At 37.9% G+C, this 25,148-nt stretch overlaps 1 protein-coding gene across 2 annotated transcripts in view; it reads right to left on the bottom strand.

Moving 5' to 3' along the window:
• Positions 1-3,292: 3,292 nt before the first annotated feature.
• Positions 3,293-25,148, bottom strand: part of LOC124789666 — a 60,298-nt gene continuing 38,442 nt past the window's right edge. Inside the window, exons 3-4 of one of the 2 annotated variants that reach the window (XM_047257103.1) lie at positions 3,940-4,377; positions 3,293-3,858 (exon numbers count right to left, since the gene is read on the bottom strand). In XM_047257103.1, coding sequence (XP_047113059.1) covers positions 3,650-3,858; positions 3,940-4,377 — 647 coding nt within the window. In that variant the 3' untranslated portion in view covers positions 3,293-3,649. Of the gene's footprint in view, positions 4,378-25,148 lie in introns of both variants that reach the window. The other variant, XM_047257101.1, reaches the window with a different exon arrangement.

Here is a 25,148-nt window from a genome sequence, read left to right on the forward strand (position 1 = left end):
ACATCTGTTGAAGATACAGTCACCTAAAGTGAACTCAGGAATAACAATATCATAATTTTACATGTGGACATTAGAAATGGCACAGTAATAGAGGACACTATGTTGTATGAAGCCAAAATAATTGAGTTACTGAGTGATCCCATGCATAAAGAATTGAAAAGTGACATCACAGCAAAGATAGTAGCAAAGATAGAAGCTCTAATTAAGTGTCATAGAATTAATGCTGATAGAGCAAATGGGCTCATGTTGAAAGTTCCAAAGCCACCAATAATATGTTGGGTAAAAGGTGCATATGGAAGGCCATCCTGTAAGACTGATCATCTGTGGGACCAGTTCACCCATGTGATGAGGATGAGGATGATGATGAAGTCCCACACTCCTTGACAGAGCATAGGGGAACGATATGGGAGACCCACACCGCCATACTAGGCAAGGTCTATATTGTCTGACAAAACATCTGGCCCACAAGTTATGCCACCTGGTTGGCGACACAAAGTCTTATGTTAATGATTCCACACATTTCCCCAGATTAATATGAAAACAGCAAGCACTGGATAAGGATCTAATTGTCAGCTTTGACACAAGTGGCTATATTTGAAACCATTAACATCTTACAGGAGCAAATACCACTAGATACATGAGACTTGGTGCAGCTGTGCTTGTCAACAACATATTTTAGTTGGCAGGGCAAGTTGTATGAGCAGACAAACAGAGTGGCTATGGGCTCACCCCTTTCACCTGTATCAGCTGATGTATTCATGGAAATGTCTGAATGGACAACAGGATGTTCCATGCTGCTGGGCCCGCATTGTTGACTGAGGTATGTGGATGACATATTCATCATATGGCTGCACAGGAAAACATAACTATGCAAATTTCATCAGCACATCAACAGCTTACATAAAAACATACTATTCACACTAGAAAAAGAAAATAATGGAGTGATTCCTTTTCTGGATATGAAAGTGTACAGAACATCTAGCAACACATGAAATGATCAGGAAAGTGACACACATCAACAGATATCTGAGTGCAGAGTTGCACCACCTTCTAGCACAAAAAAAAAGTCACACTATATATGCTGACGGCCCATATTCGCCAGATTAATGATGCTGACAACCTTCAACATGAAATAAATGGCCTCCAGACAATATTCTGCGCAAATGGATATACCAACCAGAACATACAATGAGCTAGGAGGTACAGCAAAATAAAACAGACAAAGGATCAGAATAAGCTGTAGCTGTTGCTCGCTTACCATATGTAAGAGGCCTCAACAACCATGTAGGGAAGATGCTGTACTGTGGAGGAATTAAGGCAATATTCCAGAGCACCACAAGATCTGAAGATTGTTGAGGTCCATGATTTATTTTGTTGAAGTACTATTTTTGGATAACTTTGTATTCTTTCTTGGCAGCTGTGGACATAGCAACAAAAAGTAAAAGAAGCTATCAAATTAATTAAACACTCTAATAGCATGAACAGGGAGGATGGCTACAAGTTCATGATGGTCTGGCTGCCGGTGATAATAGCCACTGAGCTGCATGTGTTGCCCAGCCAGCAGTTTCACATTATCCAGTTTCAATAATATAAATGAGCAGGTACAACAGGACTGCCATGCAGCATCAATGTCTCGTTACAGGAAAATCATTACCTCTGGTTTCAAGATTATGATTCATTACAATCTACCAGTCACATGCCAGCACAGGTCTATAGAGTTACTATACAGCCACTCCCCACCCAGTAGCAACCCCTTGGAATTTTCCCATGGCATCGCAGAATGTGACTCCAGTAGCTACCTGACAACCAAAACAAATTAGTATACAGTGGAAAACCATAATCAGAATCCAGCATTTCATTGCCTTTGAAAAGGCCACACTGAAGTCCATTGAAATATTAGCATTTTACTTGTTTCAGTGTTTCATAATGACAAAGCCTAATTCACAAAAGATTTAACTCAAGCTGAATGCCTAGTCTGTGTAAGCCTTCATGTTCACTTTTGATGAATAAAAGTGTATTTCTTTTAGGCACATTGCCCTGGAAGATAACTCAACACTCAAACAGAGAGTGAAAGTACAAATTCTCTCGTGGTAAAACAGACTCAGCAGATAATAAGGACTTTTCTTCAGATTAAAATATTGGCTTAGAAAGGAAAACTTTTACAAATAAGAATGAGCTGATACTACTGAGTTTTGGATTTATGACACAAATGATACTGTAAAAATGAAACAACATCCTGAAAAATAAACTAATACTGCTTGCTTTCAAAAACAACCAACAGCTACTTCATCTAAACTGGACCTTATTAGGCTTGAGACAAAGTCATTAGCTGTGATACATGTGGAAAATCTGAAACTACTATTCACATGTTTCAATACATTGTTTTTTCACTTTAGCAGAAAGCACTGACTGGTTATGACCAAGTTCTTAGAGACATAGTGGTATGACGTAAGTAGATACTGTAATTTTCAAAGATCGTATTGTATTGTATTGTATATTTGTATTGTATATTTATTGGTCCTGTGAATCATACACTGTACAGGGGTACATAATGATATAGGACAAGTCAAATAATTTGCAATAAAGTTTAACAGAAAAAAGCTGTTGTATGGTTTTCAGTATATAGCAATATAACTCTAACATATGGGAATACCATTTCACAAGTAAATTTTACACACATACATTTCATACTTTTGGCTTTGATTATACAGACACACACATATATGTACTAGACCACATATAATACACAGATAAATCTAATGTACACATTTCTTATTTTGGCCTTAATTGTATAAACTATTTAAATTTTTCACATATTTACATTGTAGATAAAAATTCATCAGCACTATAGTAACAATTCTGTAGCAAGTAGTCACTCACTGCAGTTTTGAATTTATGCATGCCAGTTATTGCCTTAATTTCTTTAGGTAGTTTGTTATACAGTTTTTTTCCTGCTTGCAAGGGTCCTTTTTGTTTTAGTGTTGTATGTGAAAACTGCATATGTAAGTCTTGATTATTTCTTGTGTTGTATGAATGGATAATTTGGTTTTTTGGAGCAATCTTGTTATTTTCATCTACAATTTTCCTTATAAACATTATTGTTTCTAGGATATATAGGCATGGTAATGGAGGGTTTGCATGAAGATCGAGGTGCTAAGCCTTCCATGGCTCTTATAATTCTTTTTTGTGCAATAAAACAGCTTTTGCTGGGTGGTGAATTTCCCCAGCAAATTAAACCATATCTTAGTAATGATTCTGCTTGGGCATAATACACATTTTTTATGGCTTGCTTAGATGTGCATCCAGCAAGAATTTTTATACTATAACAAATGGTATTTAATTTACTATATAGGTGTTGTGTGTGTTTCTGCCATCTTAGGTCATCTTGGATCCAAACTCCCAAAAATTTGGTGCTATTTACTATTTTGAGTCTTTTACCTAACAGTTCTATGGTTGCAGTTAAAGGCTGTTTATTCTGCACTGTGATCTAAACATATAATCAAAATTAAATCTGAAAATTTATCAAACTGCTTATGTATGCAAGTCATTCCCATAGCACACATTTAAAAAAGTAAATCACTGATACTGGGTGTATTTATAGTTAAAATATGTAGGTATGATAACATTTAATAACTGTGAACCTACATCACTACCTTCCATATGAAACAGTGTAGCCCATATTTCTCATAACAATGTTCTTCATAGTCTGCTGAAGCTGCTTTCCAAGATAAGTCTTGAGAAGTGACTGAATGCCTTTTAGAAACACTTGTTCCATTTCCTGTGTTGTATCTTCAGTAGCACGGTTTTTTGCTGAATTTTGCTTTTCTCCTATAACTGACTCCTCACGATGCTCTCGGCCTGGAGGATGACAGCCGTAAACATATACACTCACAAATTCAGGTTGCAAAAACTGACTGTCCATAGCTATATCTGCAATACCTCTGTTGCTACTGGACAATACACGTGGCTGAGCAGCAATCTGCAGTCCAGCTCGTTTCATGCGCATCGTTACATTACAGACATCAGTTGGCAATGGATGTGGTGTGTTTTTTATGAAATCTCCTTCATATAATTTCACTGCACCTGTAACACTGAGCTCCAAAAAACCTAGACGAGTTTCTAGTGTATGTTTACGAGGCTCCCAGTGGCAATGTTCAACCTCAAACCAAACTGCTTGAGCTGGCATTTTTATGCGCATTTCAGTCACATACATATCATATGGAGCTGAACGGAGTGGCTGATGAAGAGCATAACCAGCAAGATCTAGAAAGCTTCCATTAAAATTAGGTTGTTGTATGTTCCGCTTGCTAATCAAATCCATTGCTGATTCAATTGCTGACCTACAATTCTCTCTTGGTTTTCGTGCTGTTCTTCCATCTAAATAGAAAGGAAAAAAATGTATCTTAAAAACAGTTTTTACAGTATTTGAAACTGTAAATAAAACAATTTTCACAGTGACTTTATAGTTAATGTAAGAATATTTACTGTAATGGGATGATAGTGTGAAAGAAATATCTGGGAAGAATAAAATTGAGATATAAACTTGTGCATAAAAAATGGGAGAGCAATCAATAGCTGTACTGATTTGAAGAATAACGTTCAACCAGTTCTAATAGAAATTATTTTATTATGCAGGGCCATTTCAATATGAGGCTATTTTCGTATAAAACAGGGAACACTGTACTGGTGCTATTAACTATGAGGACTGGTTATTCTTCTTGTCTTCTTATGGCCTTCAATTGTATAGATTATAAAATAATATAAAATTCAATGAAATCATCACCAGACTTTGATTAAAGTAACTATGTGTGATTGCCTTACATCTGGGTCTGGGGAGCAGAGTGCTCATGCGATCATCAATGGTGTGTATGAGAAAGAAAGAGAGAGAGAGAGAGAGAGAGAGAGAGAGAGAGAGAGAGAGAGAGAGAGAGAGAGAGAGAGATTGGCTAATGCCCAGCCCCACCACTCAAGTTGCTAAAAGATCAACCATAAAGTTATTTTAATTGAAGTAGCCTATATTGCTGATACCATTATCACTCATCAGTCAACCGAATGAGCTAAACACTTTGTACTTTAATCTTTGCAAAATAACTTTTCATATAGAGCTAACAACCGGATACCAGACTTGATGCAGCTGACAGTGTTAACATTCATTCCATGTTTCTGCCTTGATATTTTACAATTATAGATACTGAAGGATTTACATACTGCTTATTTTCCACCTTTAACCGTTCTTAAAAGATACAGTTTTTGCAATGACTGAAGAACTATTCACTTGAATGTTCCATGCCACAGTCAAATGCTTCTCCCTCATGACTGAATAGTAATATGGGTACCTCCTGTTTTCAGTTCACTAATTTCTCACCTTTTGTACTTCTTATGGTAGTCATCCATACTTATGGGATAACATTTTATACAGTTGGCTCATAATCCATTCCTGAATATCCACAAACATTTCAGATCTGGTGTTTTTTTTCCTAAGAATTCTAATATATCTGCATCATAGGTTACTTGCGGTAATTTTTGACAAGCCTCTCACAGCAGTTTCACAAGAAGTTTTAGTCCTATTTTTTACTCCTGTTACTTACTTTTCCAGTCTATAAAGACTGGCTAAAACTGCTTCCAATATGGCACTGTAGAGAAACATTTTTACTAGTTAACTAAGGTTTTCTCTAAATGTTTTGACCACTTTTCTGGTCATGTCTGGCAGTTAATAATTAGATTATTGCACCCCACTTTCTCTGTAACCTGTCAATTTGGTGAACACTTTTCTTCATCTTGATGGTCTCACTACTATTGGTTTTAGATAGACAACTTTAAGAATATGCTATCATGTGAATTCCACTGCTTACTTGTTTCAAACTATCACTTTTTTTAATACTTTTATGATGTATCACCAATATTTTAATATTTAAATTTGTTTGGATAATTTAGAATCAAGAACCTTTATTGGATGTTGGCTTCTTGCAATGTTTGGATAATTTAGAATCAAGAACCTTTATTGGATGTTGGCTTCTTGCAATGAAATAGGCTTTGTCAGTGATGCTTTTCATAATAATGCGTGCAAGTATCATGAAATTGATTTATGCAGGTACAGTGAAGGAAAATTCTTAAATACTCTATAATTCTTAGAATATAATGTCACCATTCATAAAGTACATAGTAATGAACACAAGAATACTGTCATTTAGGAAAACTATAAAATTCTCATCAACTAGTGTTACCACTGCTGGAGTACATATTAATGTAATGCACAAGTATACTATAACACAATAAAAATCCTAAATGTCACTATATGGCATATCAAAAATTCTTTGAAGTTATAAAATGGGCCATGTGATAGCAAGTTACACTATTTCATTTTAAAAATGCATAAGAGATGAGACCAAGCAGAGAGTGACAATTTGTTGAATGTTCTGACTGGCTATAATTTGTGTAAGTAACCCATATTTGCTTATCTCTACCTAGGAAAATCCAAATTTGTTTTAGCTCTGGTGTCATAATGATGAATTTCTTCCCTGACTGTAAGTTCTCTATTATGCTTTTGATCTAAACAGCACAAACATAAATTTATAACTGATAACTGTTACTTCTCTCAACTTTGTAAAGAAAGGACGACAGTGCTCCACAGGACCCTTCAGAGACACTACACTACACAATTATTATTATTATTATTATTTTAATGATGGTGACATGAGAAGAATGTCCTTACACAATCATGTCATAAGAAATATGTTACTGACAGAGTCCAAAGTAAATCACATGAAAATAAATAGTGTTCACCATGATGATTAAAATTCTTCAGGGTGTTGTACCTTGCCACTGTACAAAATACTTGAAATACAAACTATAAAACCAACATTTTGGCTATATTACAATGGCCTTCCTTAGGACAAGACTTTTTACTGGATACAACATTGCAGTGGGTTCAGAAATAATATGCAAAACTCCTTCAGACATGCATGTGTGTCTGAAGGAACAGGCACTGTGGGACTACAATCATTATGAAGTATATGAGATGCATTCATATTTGCAAATGTGGACAACCATTAGCTACTTAACAAAATGATGGCAATGAAAACTTGTCATGGACTGGGACTCGAACTCAGATTTCCTGCTTATTGTGAACAGCCACTTTACCATTAGGTTATATGCTATACGGGCATGACTCACACCAGACCCAAACTTCCATATGTTGTCAACCATGTGTCAACAACCTGTACTAATACATTCATGAACAGGTGAGATATTTTAATTGAAAGTTGCTTCTCTGGTGTTGGCAGATAAGTACAATATTGCAGTGCCTGTTTTGTTCAGAAATATGATGCAAAATTCCTTGTCATGCATGCATGGCACTGCAACATTGTATTTGTCCACTAACACCAGGCAACTGACTTTCAATTACAATATCTCCCCTGTGTGGGAATATTCATATGAATGTACAAGTACAGGTTGTTAACACATGGTTGATGACAAATGGAAGTTTGGGTCTGGCCATGAGTCATGCTTGGATAGCCTAATGGTAAAATGATTGCTCACAATAAGAACGAAACCTGGGTTCAAGTCCCAGTCTGGCACAAATTTTCCTGTTGTCATTACATTATACAGCTGATAGTTGTCCATATTCACAACTGTGAACACATTTCATGTATATTTTTACTGGAGGAAAGGTGCCCTGCTTATTACAAACTATCAGTGTCAATATGTCATTTTTCCTGAACTTTGTTTGACCTGGAATACAATAGGTCATTCATGATGAGAGGGAGAGGGTAGCCTGTATGCTATTCATGGACTATCTGGTTTATAGATGACTGATTCCAGCCTGCAAAGCAGCACCTCACTTCTCATGGGTATGTTTTCTTCCTGGTGCGCACAGATATACACTGATAGTTCCTCTATAGCTGTTTGTTTAGGCTGTCACATCCACACTCAGTGACACTTCTGCCTCATGACTGCTTGTGGCAGAGGGTAGCAGGAGCCCTGGAAGTCTGTAGCCTCTCTTATAATGTTGTCAGACTGCTTAATAATTTCAGTCCCCTCTCGTATTTTCTGTTGCCACATCCTTGACTATTTTGCCAGTACACAGGCTTCCTGGAACATGACAGGCTATCTAAAATCATGGTGGTGTTCTGCTGTCACTGGTTTATGGTGCTTTTCTAATTGCAAGTAGCATTCGTGTCCCACTACTCATGTGCTGACTGGTCTCCCTGCCTCACCTATGTAGGCAGCTTCACACTCACAATGTAGCTCACATACTTCTGCAGTATCAAGATAGTTCATTGTATCCTTGGTGGAGACTATCGTGGATCCTGTGGTTGCTGTGGAAAGTCAGTTTGGAACCTCTTTGGGGGTGGATGTTGCCTTACTGTTCTAATGCCCTTCACATATGGTAAGTGCACTATCAAGCTTTTCTTCATGGCCTCCTTCTCTTATTTGATTCTGGTTGGCATTGGCTGCCTTCTTATAATGTTGTTATCATACCTACTGGCATGAAAGGTATAGTGTAAGTCCCACAATTCTTCTTTGATATTATTAGTATCACTTATCCGACAGACACAGGCCATCAGCAGATGCAAAACAGAATACTTCTGGGCTGGATGATGGTGGCTCTCCACATGCTGGTACCCATTTCTGTGGATTGGGTTCTGGTACACTTTGTGTCCCAGTCTTCTATCAGTGGTTCTACCTACCTCCACATAAAAAAAATGGTAACATGCCAGTGTTTTCAGTTTTGTGTGTGAACTGTATATTCTTATGTTGGCAGTTTAAATGCTGAAGGAAGCTTCCCACCTCCAATTCTCTGTGTAGTCAGATAATGAATGAGTTGTCTACATACTGTAGCCAATAAGGGGGGAGTAATGATGCAGAAGCTAGGATGTTATGCTCAAAAGCTTCCCTGAACATGTTGGCAGGAACTGGGTAGACCAAGGAGCCCATTGCCACTACATCTACCTGATAGAATACGAGGGCTGTTCAGTAAAGAATGATCTTAACTTTGATGGTCCTTCTCAAAGGAGTCTCCCATGAATGCAATACACTTGTCCCAGCATTTCTGTCAGTCTTCAAGTACATCCTGGTAATCGTTTTTTGAGATGTCCTTTCAAATCGCCTCAGCAGTCTTCACCACTGCTTCTGATGATTTATAATGCCTCCCACAAAGGTGTTTCTTCATAGGGATAGAAAAAAGTCACATGGGGCTAAATCTGGACTATAGGAAAGGTGAGGGATGCACTTCATGTTGATTTTTGCAAGATATTCAGCAATAACATTGGCAATGTGTGGCCACGCATTATCATGGTGCAGCATTCAGCCTGCTTCATGGAACTGGGTCTTTTGCACCTGATATGGACTTGCATTGTTTTCAGGACATCCCTATAGCATTGTCAAGTTACCAATGTGTGTGCAAGTACAACATGCTGATAAACCATTCCATGAATATCAAAGAATGAGATGACCATAACTTTCCCAACAGAAGCAACCACTTTTGCTTTTTTGGGGGTTGGTGATGAAGGAGATTTCCACACTGAGCTTTACTGTTTGGTCTCAGGATTAAAATGATGTAGCCAAGTTTCATCAGCAGTGATTACATTTGAGAGAAACTCCAGATCTTCCTCTAACATCAACTTTAACTGCCTGCAGTCCTGCACATGAATGTCCTTTTGTTCAGGGATCAACCGTCTTGGAACCCATCGCGCACAAACACGTGTCATTTGTAATTTTTCTGTCACCAACATGTGGGTGGCACCCAATGAAATGTTCAGTATTTCAGATAGTGGTCCTAAGGTAATTCATCAATCCTCTCACAATGACAGCAGAAGTGTTGATGTTTTCTTCCGTGACAGCAGTAACTGAAGCACCGGATCTACCTGCCTTTGAAATTGATTGTCTCCCCTCTTTAGATATTTTAAACCCCTTCGAGCTGTGCTGTAGGGAAGATCAGACTCTCCACAGTCCTCCTGTAACATTGTATAGGCCTCAGCTGAAGATTTTTTGAGATGAAAGCAGAATTTCAGAGCTGCATATTGTTCCTCACATGTTACCTCCATTGCAGTGATAGGCAATACTGAACGTGTCTGACCTTGCCTGCCTATCACAGGTGACAACCAAGAGTCCCAACAATGAAACTACTATGGCGTGTGTGTTGCACATTAAGCTAACAGAGTATCACAAGATTAAATTTTAGCGTGAGAAATTATGACCATAAAAAACTATGATTATTCTTTATTGAACAGCACTTGTATCAAAGATGAAGTCTTGGAGCTACACCATACCTTTGACACCAAGGAGGATGATAATGACATTATAAGAAAGACAGCCAAGGCCAACTGGAATCAAGTAAGAGAAGAAGGCAAGGATGGGAAGCTTCCATTAGAGCATTTACCATGTTTGAAGGGCATTAGAGAACAGTTAGGCAATGCCTGCCCCATGAGGTTTCAAACAAATTTTCCGCAACATCCACAGGATCCTCAACATGATAGGTTCCTCCAATGATGCAGTAATCAACCCTAATACTGCAGGAGCATGGGAGCTATATTGTGAGTGAGGAGCTACCTACATATTGGAGAATGGGAGACCTGTCAGCACACAAAGAGTGAAACATGAACGCTATATGCAATTAGAAAAGCACCATAAATCAGCAGTAGAGAACACTGCCATGACTGTGGACAACTTAACATATTTGAGGAAGCCCATGTACTGGCAAAAGAATCATGATTATAGCAACACAAAATATGAGAGGACACTGAAAGTATTAAGCAGCCTGACAACATTAACAGAGACGATAGCTAAAAACTTTTAGGGTCCTAGCTGCCTGTTATCCTAGTCTGATGAGCCACAACTTGTTACAGGACTGAAGCCTTGCCTGGCACAGATGTGACAGCCCAAGTAAACAGCTATAGAGGAACTGTCAGTACATATGTGTGCACACCCAAGAAGAAAACATACCACAAGAAGCCAAGCATTGCTTTGCAGATCAGTATGAATCATCAATAAATTGAATAGACCTTCTTGCTAATTTCTCCCTCTCATCATGACTGGACTGTTATATTCCAGGTCCAATAAAGTCTTGTCAAAATAATGTAATGACACCAATAGTTTGCAGTAAATTAAGGGCACCTTTCCTCCAGTAAAACCAGTCTTGCCCTGAGGAAGGCTGTTGTAATATGGGTGAAACATTGGTTTTATAGTTTGCAATCTAAATATTTTGTACAGTGACTTGGTACAAATCCAGAAGAATTTTAATCATCTTGACACTGACTATGGTAGTCTATATAGTTATGACTGTTCACCATATTTCTTTATTTGCACAGGAGGTAAGTTACCTGGGGCACCTTTCACAAGCATCATTGATATGATCCTCTCAATGGAATTTTGGATCAATGTGGACACCTAAGCTAAGAGTTTTAACATTTTTAGTTACAGAACTCTTTGATAACCTCAAAAGGAGGTGTTGAGTTTTATCTCACTCTAGAGGAATTTTTTAGCAGTAAACCATTTCAGTGTGAAATCAAGTGATTCCCTTGCTATCTGATTCAGAGTTGCAATGTCCCAATGTGTGGTAAGAAACGTCATGTCATCAGCATAGCATATAACACACTGAGCTACATTATGGGGCACAACATCAATTGCAGTACTGAGGAAGAATGATTCAAGGATAGAACACTGTGAGACTCCAGTGTTACTATAAAATTATGGGGAACATCTATTTCTGATTGAGACAAATTGTTTTCTGTTATCAAAACAGGGAGCAATTACTACCATTGTGAGATTACTTACACTGCAGAACTCCAGTTTTGTTAACACAATATCAGATGGAGTGCAATCAATGCTTTGTTTACATTACACTAAGCAAGTGACATCAAGTTCTTACTTTCAAGCACTTTAGTACTTGACTGACAATTTCTACAGCAGCTGTTGTAGTATTTCTACCCTTTCAGAAGTCAAACTGATTCTCATACAACATGATGTAGTGCTCAGAACCATTACTTAATTGGCTGTAAATTAATGACTCAAATATCTTTGAAAACACTGGCACAACTGAGAGTGGACAGGGGCCTTGTGGCAGTTATTTATCACCGTTTTTTTTAATATTACGATAACTTTTGAGATTTTTAGCTGATTAGGAAAGGACTCCAGTCACTATTTTTTTCTTTTAAATAATAGCTACTCGTTCAGAAATTAGGTTTATTGTTTTTATACCATAACTGGACAACCACTAACAGTCCATAACTTGGGATTTTGGACACCATTTTTATAATTTCAGGGACAGTAAGTGTAATCCAGTAGAAGATATTATATAACTGGTAGTGGAGCACTAAGCAAGTCCTTTGTAGATCGGCCTGATCCTTGTGTGCTATATCTTTGACTGAATTTACAAAGTACTCATTTAATGCCCTAGGGTCAAACAGTTTTTCTCTAGTGTCACTAACAGATTTCATGCATTCTGTGACTTCCCATGTTGCCTTACACTTATTGGAAGCTGCTTCTATGAATTTTTCCAGACAGGTTTTTCTCTTTTTATCTAGAGAAGAGTAGATTTATCACAATTTTTAAGGTTCTGATATGAATTATAATAAGTCTCCTACTGTTTAGTGTCTTGTATGCTTGAATTTTTATGTATGCTATAAAGTAGGAGCTTGGGTTTTTCCTAACTTCACCCATACTTTTTACTTTTTGGCCTAACTGAAGAGCTAATTTTAATTAACAGTGAACAGCCATGCACACTATTAAAAAACTGTCAAAGACACTTTCATCTACTGGCTTTCCATCTGCATTTTTTAAAATTAATTTTGAATCACCAACGAGAGTTCCTTCCTTTTGTCCTCTTACTGACAGCACAGTAAGTCCAGTGAAACCAACTAGTAACTTATTAACACAAAGTATGAGTAGCAACAGATCATGATCTGCAAACTCTCCTTTTGCTAGTATGATTATATAATCATCTCCATGACAATAATATGATCTATACATGCATCATTGCATGTCACAGAATTGTTTGTGCAGTAGAGGTTTGGGGGTCTTAAACTGTTCCTGGAATGTCTCGTGTGTATTTTAAGGCCTTCTTTACATAGTTTGTACTGACTGGGGTTCTTAAAGATTCGTGTAAAAATTTCTTTTATTTTTATTTATTTATTAAACCTGGTCTCATTAGGGACATCAGGCACTGATTTACATTGGAACAGGGTTTCACACATAAACAGTACCTTTTTTGCATCATAGTTACCTAAAACATGACAAATTCAATATGACAAATAGTAGTAAAATGATTTGAGTGTCTATAGTGACAATGTGAGTAAATAATACTAACTATGAACTAATGAAATTAATACTGGCAGTACTTGTACTACTACTATTACTACTACTCCTACTCCTACTACTGCTACTACTCCTACTCCTACTCCTACTACTGCTTAGTATCAGTAGTTACTGATACTGCCACTAATAGTGATAATAGTAATAATAATAATAATAATAATAATAATGACAATAACAATAATGATAGTGGCAGATATAAAAAGAGCTTATAGGTGTAAAAAATAGACATTTTTCTGATACAGTGAGTTCTGGAGAAAGGGAATTTAAGGAGCCTGCACCAGTTAAGAACACTGGAAAATGAGAAAGGTCTGGTTCAGAAGAAGGATGTACAAGGGTAATGACTGTGTGCAGGGACAATAGTAATCATTATAGTTGGTTTGGTAGATATGTCATTAGCTGTCTTCTGAAGCTGGAGATATTATTCAGTTCTCTAATATGATGTGGGAGGTTATTGCAGAATTGGCTTCTTCCTACTGAAAAGGGAATGACCCAGTCCATCCTGTCAAAACCTACGCTGAAATCTTTCACACAAGAAGAATACCGCAAAAGAAATGCACTGTTAAAATTTTAGCTGGTAAGATGCACTACAAGTATTCTTGAAAAAGTGTCAAAATTACACATTTATGCTGCATGAAAAATGGCTTCTAAAAGCGGTTTGTACAGCCCTTCCCGTCTAATACCGAATATGTGAATAAGCAGAGGCAGCTGTGACAAGAGGACATAGTGCCACGTAGCTCAAAGTGCACATACATGAATTTAAACACTCAACCTTACCAAAAATGCCTCAAATCATTAATTTTTTGAATTACCTGAAGTTCATATTGACAGCTAAACTGTTTCATAAATAATTGTTATGCAAACAGTGTATGATGTTATATTACATATGACTTCCATCAATCAGGACTTTAATTTGTTGGCATTGAATATTTTATAACAATTCCAGAAGGACAGTTCTTATGATAATGTTAGAATAATGCATATTTTGCTAACAATGAAACAGTTTCTTGTTTATGCAAAGTGCCTATTGGACAATGAAAACAAACATTTTCCTTACACCAGGCACACCAGGTGAAAGTAAAATTAATGCATTCAGGCACTTCACAGTAATTACTAATTTTAATTACACAGAACTGGAATGGAATAAGTCATGGACAAATCGTCATGGCTGCTGTTCTGCATATTGTGCTGTGTACCAATCATCTGACAGTGTGGAAATGACTGAAGTTTAACAATACTGTTCCACAGACAAACCTAAAATGACAAAGAGCTAATGGAAATTATATTGCCTGACAATTTTCTGACAAATGCTTTAGACTATTGAAAATTTTTTTTCTTGAGAGGTTGAATTACACTATTAGTTATGGCTGGAATCTGAATTATATTAACAGTCTCTATCATCATCCTCTTAAAGACAGAGCTGTCAGTATGTCCACGCCAAGAGTCCAATGAAAGCAGTGAACTATTTTCTGCAAATGGTAAGAAGACGTTTTGGGTGTAACATTGAAAATTATTGTCTCCCATTTATCAAGATTTTTCTATGGCAATTACAAGAAATTTGTGCGTAAAGAGTCCTCTTTTTTACTTTTGGTCCTGATTTGCCTTGATATTCCTGAGGACAGATATAAAGGAATGTGTCATAGCATTCGTCAATTCCACAACCTACTCCGTCGTTTTTTGCTCGAAACGACAAAGTACAGTTTGCACAAAACCTGACTGATTGGCTTTATATGCAGCATTTATAGGCTAACAAGAAGCGTTGTCTTTGCATCAGCTCAGAATTTCATTGTAGTAATACCTATAAATGATATCTGCTCTATGTGTTTACTTGACATAAACTTTGTAATTTTGCAACTTCCGTTTCCATATAATTTCCTGAATCTGTTTAACCAGGTCAAAGAAACCTTGTAATAAGTAATATTTATCTTAGTTTTAATTCAGAATGCCCACTTTTGGAGATCTACTTTGAAAGTCATTCATTGACTCTCATGTGCAGTTCTAAAACTTTTGAATAATTTTTCTTTCTCACTTTTATGAGTTTCATTTTGGTGCATATTTTGTACTTGGTGTAAATCTTTCTTCCGTTTACACAATTTATGTTCAGATTTTATGAAATGAAACCAGGTTTGCACTCTGTTTATGTTTAAGTGTTTTCTCCCTCCTTCATTTAACTAAAAAATTTAGAGCCTTTCCTTTTTCACTGAAAGCTATTACTGTACCTATTTGCTTTGGCCTTGGAAGGTACTATCTTTCTGTTCTGGACTTTATCCATCACAACAATTAGTTAGTTACTTAGTTATAATTCAAGGCACAATTTACAGAAGTGTCTGTTTCTTATGATGTTTCCACTATTTTTAATGAAACATTGGCATTGTTGGAATGATTGCCCAAGAAATTAACTGATAAATAATGCACATGTAGGTCTTCAGGAAAAGCACATGGTTTCATTTATGTACCATGTTCTTCATATTTCATTTTGCCAGGTTGAAAACACTAATTGGATTCCACATTACTCTGAGACTCTGGGACATGCACAAAGACAGATGCTATTAGCAAGCATATATGAAGAAATCACAAAGAAAATTAAATCATTTTATGTCTATTGTTAACATTTACTGATACTGCAAAAGCAACTGCTAATTATTACTGAGGTGATCTGTGGTAGATAGCAGCAATAACTTCCTTAAGTGCAAGATTTGCCTCACTGAGAGGGGCATGTGGTGCTGCAGAGGTATGAAGAGCACTCATATATTGTCTCAACACAGTGTATGTACCCAGACCACCAAGTGAGCACAAAGGTGGTTTTTCTGGTAGAGAACTTTTGTGTGGTGATACATGCTATGGACAATGCTATGTGGAATGGGATATGTGATTAGCAGTGCTAGTGAAGTTACTCGAACCTGTTGCAGGTTACCTTTTGTAATGACAAGTGACCACAGTCGTTGGTCAGCTATGTCTGGTGTCTGTGCATTTGTACAGAAGCAAACATCAGTCTGCCTAATTGGGGATAGCCTTGCTGTATTGCTGTAGAAAAGGTGCTGTTCTGTGGAGGTTATAGCACTGTATATTTCACCTTGGCTTCAGAATAGGTGTAGAGAGAGATTGGTGGAGTCATTTGAGTTGTATTTCACGACATAATTGATCACGGTGACCACCTGTCCTTACATACTGACAGAATGCAAGTATCAGGTTTACTGGCACTGGGAATGTTTTGGTGGAGTCATTTGAGTTGGATTTCATGACATAATTGATCACGGTGACCTCCTGTCCTTACATACTGACAGAATGCAAGTATCAGGCTTACTGGCACTGGGAATGTTTTGGTGGCTCCTGTCTGAGTAGTCATATTAAGTGATTGCTAATGGCATTAATTTGGATGTTTTAAGGTTTTCAATTGTTTTTAAATTTTAAGCTCAAAATATTTAAATATGGTGGGCCTTTGTAGTTGTTAAGTGAATACCTGCTATCTAAATCTAATCTTTAGTTTGTGCTACTGTGTAAATTTGATTTCTGTTATAAAATTATAAATATGAAACATGAATTGATTTAACTGTTTCCAGTGTTTAAGCTTAGTGGGACTTTGCAGTTCTCAAGTGAATTACTGTTACCTAAATGTAATCTGCAGTTTGTGGTACTGTGTAAATTTGATTTCTGTTGCATAGTCATAAACATGAAACATTCATTGATTTAACTGATCTTCCAGGTGTCTTCTGGTGTTATTTAAAATTTATCATGGTTTGAAATTTCTTTCTTTTTTAAATAAGTTACCTTGCAATGATATGGATGGTGTAAGTGTTTTATAATTGTCTGGGTGCTAACGTTCTGTTTATTCTGTTGTAGATAGCCAGATAGTTAGTGTTTTCAATGTTATTTGCCTGAGGGTGACCGCTGTTGGTGTCATCTTTGCACTGGAGATGTTGCACCCATTTGTAAGAAAAGAGATACTTGGATTTGAAAAATAATTCTTACATACATGTGAATGTGGACTGTTTATTGATTGTATTACAGCTTTGTAATAAAGGGTGTAATTTGTTAAACTTGTGGCCTCTGGGTTGTGGTCCTGGCACCTCTTGATTTGAACAATTTGTCCCATATTTTTTAAAATTGTCTACCGAAATGCCTTTAAAATCTTCAGCAGCTGCTATATAACTATACGGTTAAAGTATTAAGGGTTGTTTTACTCTATTTATCAGAAAATATAGTGAGGTTGGATATCAATTACTGGTATGTATATTAAATGAGTTGCAAATTCAAGCAAATAGTAACTGTACAAGCTGACCTTGAGGAAGATCGTTTTTGATTCTGGAGAAATGTAGGAACACGGGAGGCAATACTGACTCTACGACTTCTCATAGAAGGTAGGTTAAGGAAAGGCAAACCTGCATTTATAGCAATGGACTGAATGGAATACTCTCTTTCAAATTCTAAAGGTGGCAGGGGTAAAATACAGGGAGAGAAAGGCTGTTTACAATTTGTACCGAAACCAGATGGCAATTATATGAGTTGAGGGGCATGAAAGGGAAGCATGGTTGGGAAGGGAGTGAGACAGGATTGTCGTCTATCCGCAATGTTATTCAATCTGTATATTAATCAAGCAGTAAAGGAAACATAGGAAAAATTTGGAGTAGGAATTAAAATCCAGGGAGAAGAAATAAAAACCTTGATGTTTGCCAATGACATTGTAATTCTGTCAGAGACAGCAAAGAAATTGGAAGAGCAGTTGAATGGAATGGAACAGCGTCTTGAAAGGAGGATGTAGGATGAAGGTCAATAAAAGCAGAATGAGGGTAATGGAATGTAGTCAAATTAAATCAGGTCATGTTGAAGGAGTTAGATTAAGAAATGAGACACTTAAAGTACTAGATGAGTTTTGCTACTTGGGGAGCAAAATAACTGATGATGCTCGAAGTAGAGAGGATATAAAATGTAGACTGGCAATGGCAAGGAAAGTGTTTCTGGAGAAGAGAAATTTGTTAACACTGAGTATTTATTTACTTTATTTATTTATTTGGTCCTGTTGATTACATATTATACAGCCAGTGTACGAGTAATATAGGACAAGTCAATTGATGCAATTACAGTAGTACATTAACATTTATACATCACATTGCACAGACATTTAAGTGTCAGGAAGTCTTTTCTGAAAGTATTTGTATGGAGTGTAGCCAAGTATGGAAGTGAAACATGGACAATAAATAGTTTAGACAAGATGAGAATAGAAGCTTTTGAAATGTGGTGCTACAGAAGAATGCTGAAGATTAGATGGGTAGATCACATAACTAATGAGGAGATATTGAATAGAATTGGGGAGAAGAGAAATTTGTGGCACAACTTGACTAGAAGAAGGGATCAGTTGGTAGGACATAATCTGAGGCATCTAGGGTTCACCAATTTAGTATTGGAGGGCAGCGTGGAGGGTAAAAATCGCAGAGGGAGACCAAGGGATGAATACACTAAGCAGATTCAGAAGGATGTAGGTTGCAGGAGGTACTGGAATATGAAGAGGCTTGCACAGGATAGAGTAGCACAGAGAGCTGCAGCAAACTAGTCTTTGGACTCAAGACAACAACAACAACAACAACAACAACAACAACAATAGTAACTGTGAACATCTATCAGAGAAAATTCACTTAACGAATTACAGTTACATTGTGCCATTTAATCAGTTTAGAGATGTGCCATCACCAAAGGATATGTGCCTGCCATGTTGCACATGCACTGTCTGCTACAAGTACAGCAGGGGTATACGTTTCTCCAGCTGCCTTGTGAGCCACAAATTTGGCAAATTTCAGCATTTTTCTAAAAGTAATTTCAAGGGGTCTCAGCCGTAAAATTTTTGCCATTGTGTTTCTTTTTGTGTACTCTTCTTATATAAAATATTTTGGGGTAAGTTTTGACATGTCAGACAGGGCAGTTCCCTCAGGAGAAGGATTTCGAGAAAGTGGCTGAATGATGGAGTAGGACAGGAAGGATTACGCTCTGATGGCAATGGGTGCTTCTGCAATGTTGTTCAGACAAGAACATTAAGGTGAGGAGAGATATGAGGGACAGTATATTTTGATAAGACAGTGGAATACAGAGCTTATGGAAATCTCTGCACTTTTCTGCATGCAGCCAAAGCATCTGTGCATGTGATGGTGAAATATGGCCAAAGAGTCAAACATCACAGGTATAATGAACAAAGGCATTCAGAATCGGTTCCAGGTGCTGTACACTTTCTTGAGAAAGGCCTTTCAGGATAACATTGCAGTAGTCTGTGATTGGATGTGTAAGTTATTGAGTGCAGTTGCCCATGATACAAACTTCAAGAGGTCTTGGTATTACTGTGAGAGTTATTGGAATCTATTGCATTTGTGCATAAGTTGTTACATTTTTCTGTAAGTTTTATAAATGCAACAGATACACATAAAAGAGACTTTAATCATCAGTAATATATTTCATTCACCATTTACAACAGACTGCCAATGCTGGGGTAACTTTTTGATTCTTCAACTGTAGAAATCAAGTAGTGTTGAGGAAAAGAACTTGTTGAGCCATGTTCAGAATGCATTTTCATCTTGAAAGGAAGTTTCTTGAAGGTTGTTTGACAGATAGCAGAAAAGGGTGCATGATCAGGTAAATAATATGGGTGTGTAATGAATTCCAAACCCAACTCCTTTACAGTGTTTTTTGTCAATCTAACAGAATGTGGGGAGATGTTATCAAGGAGTAGCATCACTTCATCCAGTCTTCCTGGTCATAGTTCTTGGATTGCAGCTGCAAGATGTCTTAGTTGTTGACAATAAATGTCAGCAGTGATGGTTACTCCTCGAGGAAGCAATTTGTAGTACATTACACTGTCGCTGTTCCATCAGATGCATAACATTATCTTTTGTGAATGTGTGCAGGTCTTTGTACAAGGAGTTGGTGCTTTGTTCGTGCTCAGCCATTCCTTTCTTTTTCTTGTGTTAGCATAAAGACACCATTTCCTGTCAATGGTAACAATATGGTGTAGGAATGATCATGTTGTTCATGAGGCAACTGATGTTGAGCAAGCAATGATGCACATATGGCCAAGCCACCTGCTGATTTTTGTGACTTTGTCTTAGACCCATACACTCAATTTTTGAACCTCCGTGCTTGCTAATGTTGCATGATGATGGAATGATCACGGTTCATCACATTTTACAGTTGTCAAGTGGATCATTGTAGATTGATGCGTTTAAATGACCTCCTTCAAACCACAAAGGTGTTCCTGAACATAGAGAGCCACTAATGTCAAAATGATCCTCCCTAAAATGAGAAAACCATTTTCTTGCTGTGCTTTGTCCAATGGCATTATCCCCATACATGGCACAAATGCTGCCACTGCTGCTATAATCCCTCTGTTGATCTCAAACAGAAAAATATATTGGAGATTTTCCAATTGCTCCACTTGGCACTCCATTTTCTAGCATCCATAGCTCCCACTCACTATCACCGAAGGACAAAATGACAATATGTAAACTCAAATAGCAACAGTGAACTACAAATAAAAAAATGACAATCAATAAACAAACCCATAGCAGCTGAAATACCAACATGCAAAACAAAAACACTCCAAACTTATCCTCCAACCTAATAGTTAAAGGTACATAATAACTATTGCACAGAATTGATTGTAGGATAAAGTGAGCAGCAGACATTTATTATTAATACTTGGTACATGTACTTTACACAGCTAGTGATGTATGTGAAGTTTAAAACTCACATACCAGATGTTCACTGAGTAGCAAAGATATCATACTGATTACACTCACTCTGTTCAAAATTGATGTATCGAACGCTGAGGTCTCTACACCAGTCTGACGCCCCCCCCCCCCCCCCCGCCCCCTCCTCCCCCTTTATGAAATAAGGAGAACTGAGAATGTGAGGGAACAGGTACTTCATGGCTCTACCAGCCCACGTGACAACTGCTGTGTGTAGTGGCAATGGTGTTGGCTGCCTCCACCAAGTCTGTGGAATGAACAAAACTTCACCCTGTTCTTCGAGTCAGAGGACATTTGAGGTTGGTAGGGATATAGCCTCTCAGTGCTGGGATGAGTCAGCACTGAGACTTTGGTATTTGGTCTGCGGCTGCCTGTTCTATGTGTGTCAGTTTGATTTGTTCAATTGACACAGGCTCTTCTCCACTGTTTCACTCTATTTTGAAGGTATTTACACCACTTTGGAGAACCTTGTAGAACCTCGTGTATGCTGGCTACAGTTTACATTCTATCATCTCTCAGCCAGACTCATGGTGTTGACTGTACCTCTTTGTGTACAAAGACTTTCTTGTCCCTATGATTCTGCAGCTCAGTGGGATGCATTTGTGCCATCCGTTTTTACAGCAGTTGATTGAATTATGTCATGAGCTTCAGAGTGAGGTTGCTGTGACTTAGTAGAGACAATCTTGGTGGGAAGTTGTAATTGTTGCCTGTAAACTACCTGTGGTGTGCAGCAGTACAGTTTCTCTTTTACTGCTGTCCTTAGTCCTAACAGTGCTAATGGTAGTGATTCAGTCCACTGGCTGTTGTTGCACACTAGGACCACTTTGATGTTTCTGTGGAACCTGTCTAACATCTCACTATTTGCAGAATGGCAGCTGATGGTTTTGAGTTGGCTGCAGTCACATTTATGTATGAGCTTTTTGTGGAACGACCAAGACTCGAATTATCTCCCACAATTGGTTGTTATGGTTTGAGGCACTACAAATCTCGGAACACAGATCATGATAAGGGCTCTGGTGAATGTTTTGGCTGAGATGTCCATGATGGGAATGGCCTCTGGTTGATGCTAAGACTGTCAATATGTCCTTGTGTTTGCCTGAGATTGGTATCAGACATACCAGGCCCACATACAAGTGCATAAAACAAGCCATGGGCGTTTCAGTGGTACCTTATGGTGCTGAGATGTGCCTGCTGATTTTGCTCTGGTGACAGTTCTTGCAGGATTGTGTCCATTGGCAGATTTTTTAAAAGAATACATTATTGGGAGGCAAGGCCCACTGACTGTCGGAAGGTGCCACAAATCAGTCCTTCTTTGATGATTTATGTCATCTTTAGTTGCTAAAACATTTTGTTGTGAGTTGGCAAGATTTTGCTGCCACTGGTGATTTGGACAACACCCTGTTGTGCATGCATGTCCTCTTTAACACTGATGGCTGTGTTAGTTCTGGGAAGTCTTGTAAAATGCCGTGGAAAGAAAGGTACCCATGCAGTGAAGCCACCTCCATTAGTGGCAGAAGCCACCTGTTGTTGCCTTAAAACTATGTTGAGGCAATGCAATGAGGTCTGACTCCATGTCCACCAAGAATGTGGTTCCTGATGTGTTGTCAGTCATAAAAAAACTGGTGTAAGTCACCCTCTTCCACTTGCACGAAACTAACTCCGTGAGTTGTTTAGTATCTGCAGTAGCTGTGTCATCAACCGTGATTGCTTGGGCATTGGTAGGTGATCATTACAATGAATGTTTTACAGACTTCTTCATGCATGGTGCAACCAGCTACATTCTGTAGGTGTGTACATGAGAAAATGTCTCCTTTCAAACTGACACAGTAGCCGCGAGAGGAGGGACACTTACTTTGGTGTTGATGGTGGTCACTGGTGTCCTTTAGTGGCTGTCTGTAGCATTTGGGTGCTAGCATTGTATCACACATATTTCTTCCATTTTACTGTATTTTTGGTGTGGTCAGCAGTGTTTGCTACTTCTTGCAGCCATTGTTTGCAGTGAGAGTAGTTGAAGTCATTGTTGACAGAATGCTCCAAATTTATGTTGTATTCTCTTCATTAGATCACCACTATTAGAATTTAGTTATAGGTACATCACAACTTCCATGCATAATTGATTGGAGTATAAACCAAACACCAGACATTTATTAACAACTTTCTAGACACATTCCTTTTTTCCCCATCTCCCTGCCAAACAACATCCTGATATTGTGCCTGTTGGCAGTCCAGTCCCTGCACACTGCACCAGACAGTATTTGTTTCTCTCCCCACTCGTATAATACTATCCCTTCCCCTTGCCCACCCCCTCCCGATTGCTGCTTGCATCCCACATGATGTTGCATTCTGGTCCAAGATGCTGGAGTTGGTGCCGTGTGTGCGTGTGCATGTGCGTGTGTGTGTGTGTGTGTGTGTGTGTGTGTGTGTGTGTGTGTGTGTGTGTGTGTGTGTGTGTGTGTGTGTGTGTGTGTTTTAATAATATTAAATAGGAGGCACTTCCTAATGTTCTGAAAAATTATTATTGTGTTTACAAATTTCTATTGCCTTTCTATACAAGCATGGATGACAGTGGCTAAACATCAAACTCATCAAATTTTATTTCTTGGTCTCTACACAGTAAAGCATTTTCCACTATGACTGATTTATCAGCTTGTCCACATCAAGAGTTTCTCTTGTGTTTATCTAAATGGGTGTTAGTCTTTCTTCCTTGTTTCCAGTATATGCTTAGTGACAATTACATGGGATCCTATACACATCAGTTATAACAAATGACTGATATACATCTTTTACATATCTATCAAATTCATCTATTTTCCTAATGATTTCATTTTCAGTCCCTGCTTTGCCATGTTCTAAAAGTATCAGTAATTTTGTTTGTAGAGAGGAGGAAAACTTTCTCCGTAGGCATCTGTTGTTCTTCATTAGTCCTGTAAATCTTTTTGGTCACAGTGTTATTACATTTAGAGTAAACATTTTCCTTGAAAGTCGTCTGTAAGTGCTGAATCTCTGGATGATGGCTTAATTTCTTATGTAAGTGTTAATCTGTTGTTGTTGACATTTTGTACACTTTATAGATGACAGTTCCTTCACACATTTAATTATTGATACATCCAGGAAAAGCAGCTGCATGTTGTTCTCTTTCTTCATTGCAGTACTTGGCTTGATACTATTCAAATGTATGAGGAAGGCATGTGACTCCTCTTTGCCATAGGTCCATGCTCACTCCCTTCAGAGAGCACGCTGGCCATATTGACCTGTTGCAAATGGTGTAGCACTTGTACCAGGTGGCCCACAGATGTAAATCATTGTAGTCAAATGTTGTGAAATTAATTCAGTTGTGTAGAATCAGCACAGTAAAGTGGGTTGATATGGAGATGTGACAGGATGGCAGAGAGGAGCTATCATGTCCATGACCACACTATGAATAAAGTTTCCCAATCAACACACTCCTTCAAACATAGTTCTCCAGTCAACACACTCAGTCCAACATGACAAGCTGGAGATGGTTCTCTGATGTTTCTTGGGTGTTTTTCACACCATAACTTGACCCCACTCATTCAGATTATCAAGGAAATGAACCAGAATGTTTAGTTTAACATTCTTAGTGAGCAAATCTTAGCCCTTCTACCATGTGTTTATGATGAGTATGCTGTGAAAATTTCTGGTTTCTCTTAATACCACCATAATTTTCTTTTGATTTATTTGCAATTCTCATCTCTTGTTTACAAGCTGCAGTTTTATCCAGGAGCATACAGTAACCATTGAACTATGCAGCCGACATCCTTGAGAAATGTAATGCCTGAAGTTTTCTCTTGCTTTCAACTGTGCCACATTAACAAGAATGTGTGGCCTTGTTGGATAATGTTACAAGGCCATACCAGTAATTATCTAAATTGTTGTCCCTGCAGCTAATAAAAAGGCTGCTAACCCGTACCAAGAACCATATGTTATGCTGGTCTTCCCGCAGATACATTCTGATGTAGTTGCACATAAGACAGGAACATCTGTATTGTAAAAACACTCCAGTCATCCCATTACAGCAAAGTCTATGGTTCATAAGAGGTAGAGAGGGAGAGGGAGGGGAGGGGAGATTTGGAGCAGCTGTGAATTACA

The sequence above is a fragment of the Schistocerca piceifrons genome, chromosome 3, assembly GCF_021461385.2.
Source record: "Schistocerca piceifrons isolate TAMUIC-IGC-003096 chromosome 3, iqSchPice1.1, whole genome shotgun sequence".
Taxonomy (NCBI): Eukaryota; Metazoa; Arthropoda; class Insecta; order Orthoptera; family Acrididae; genus Schistocerca; species Schistocerca piceifrons.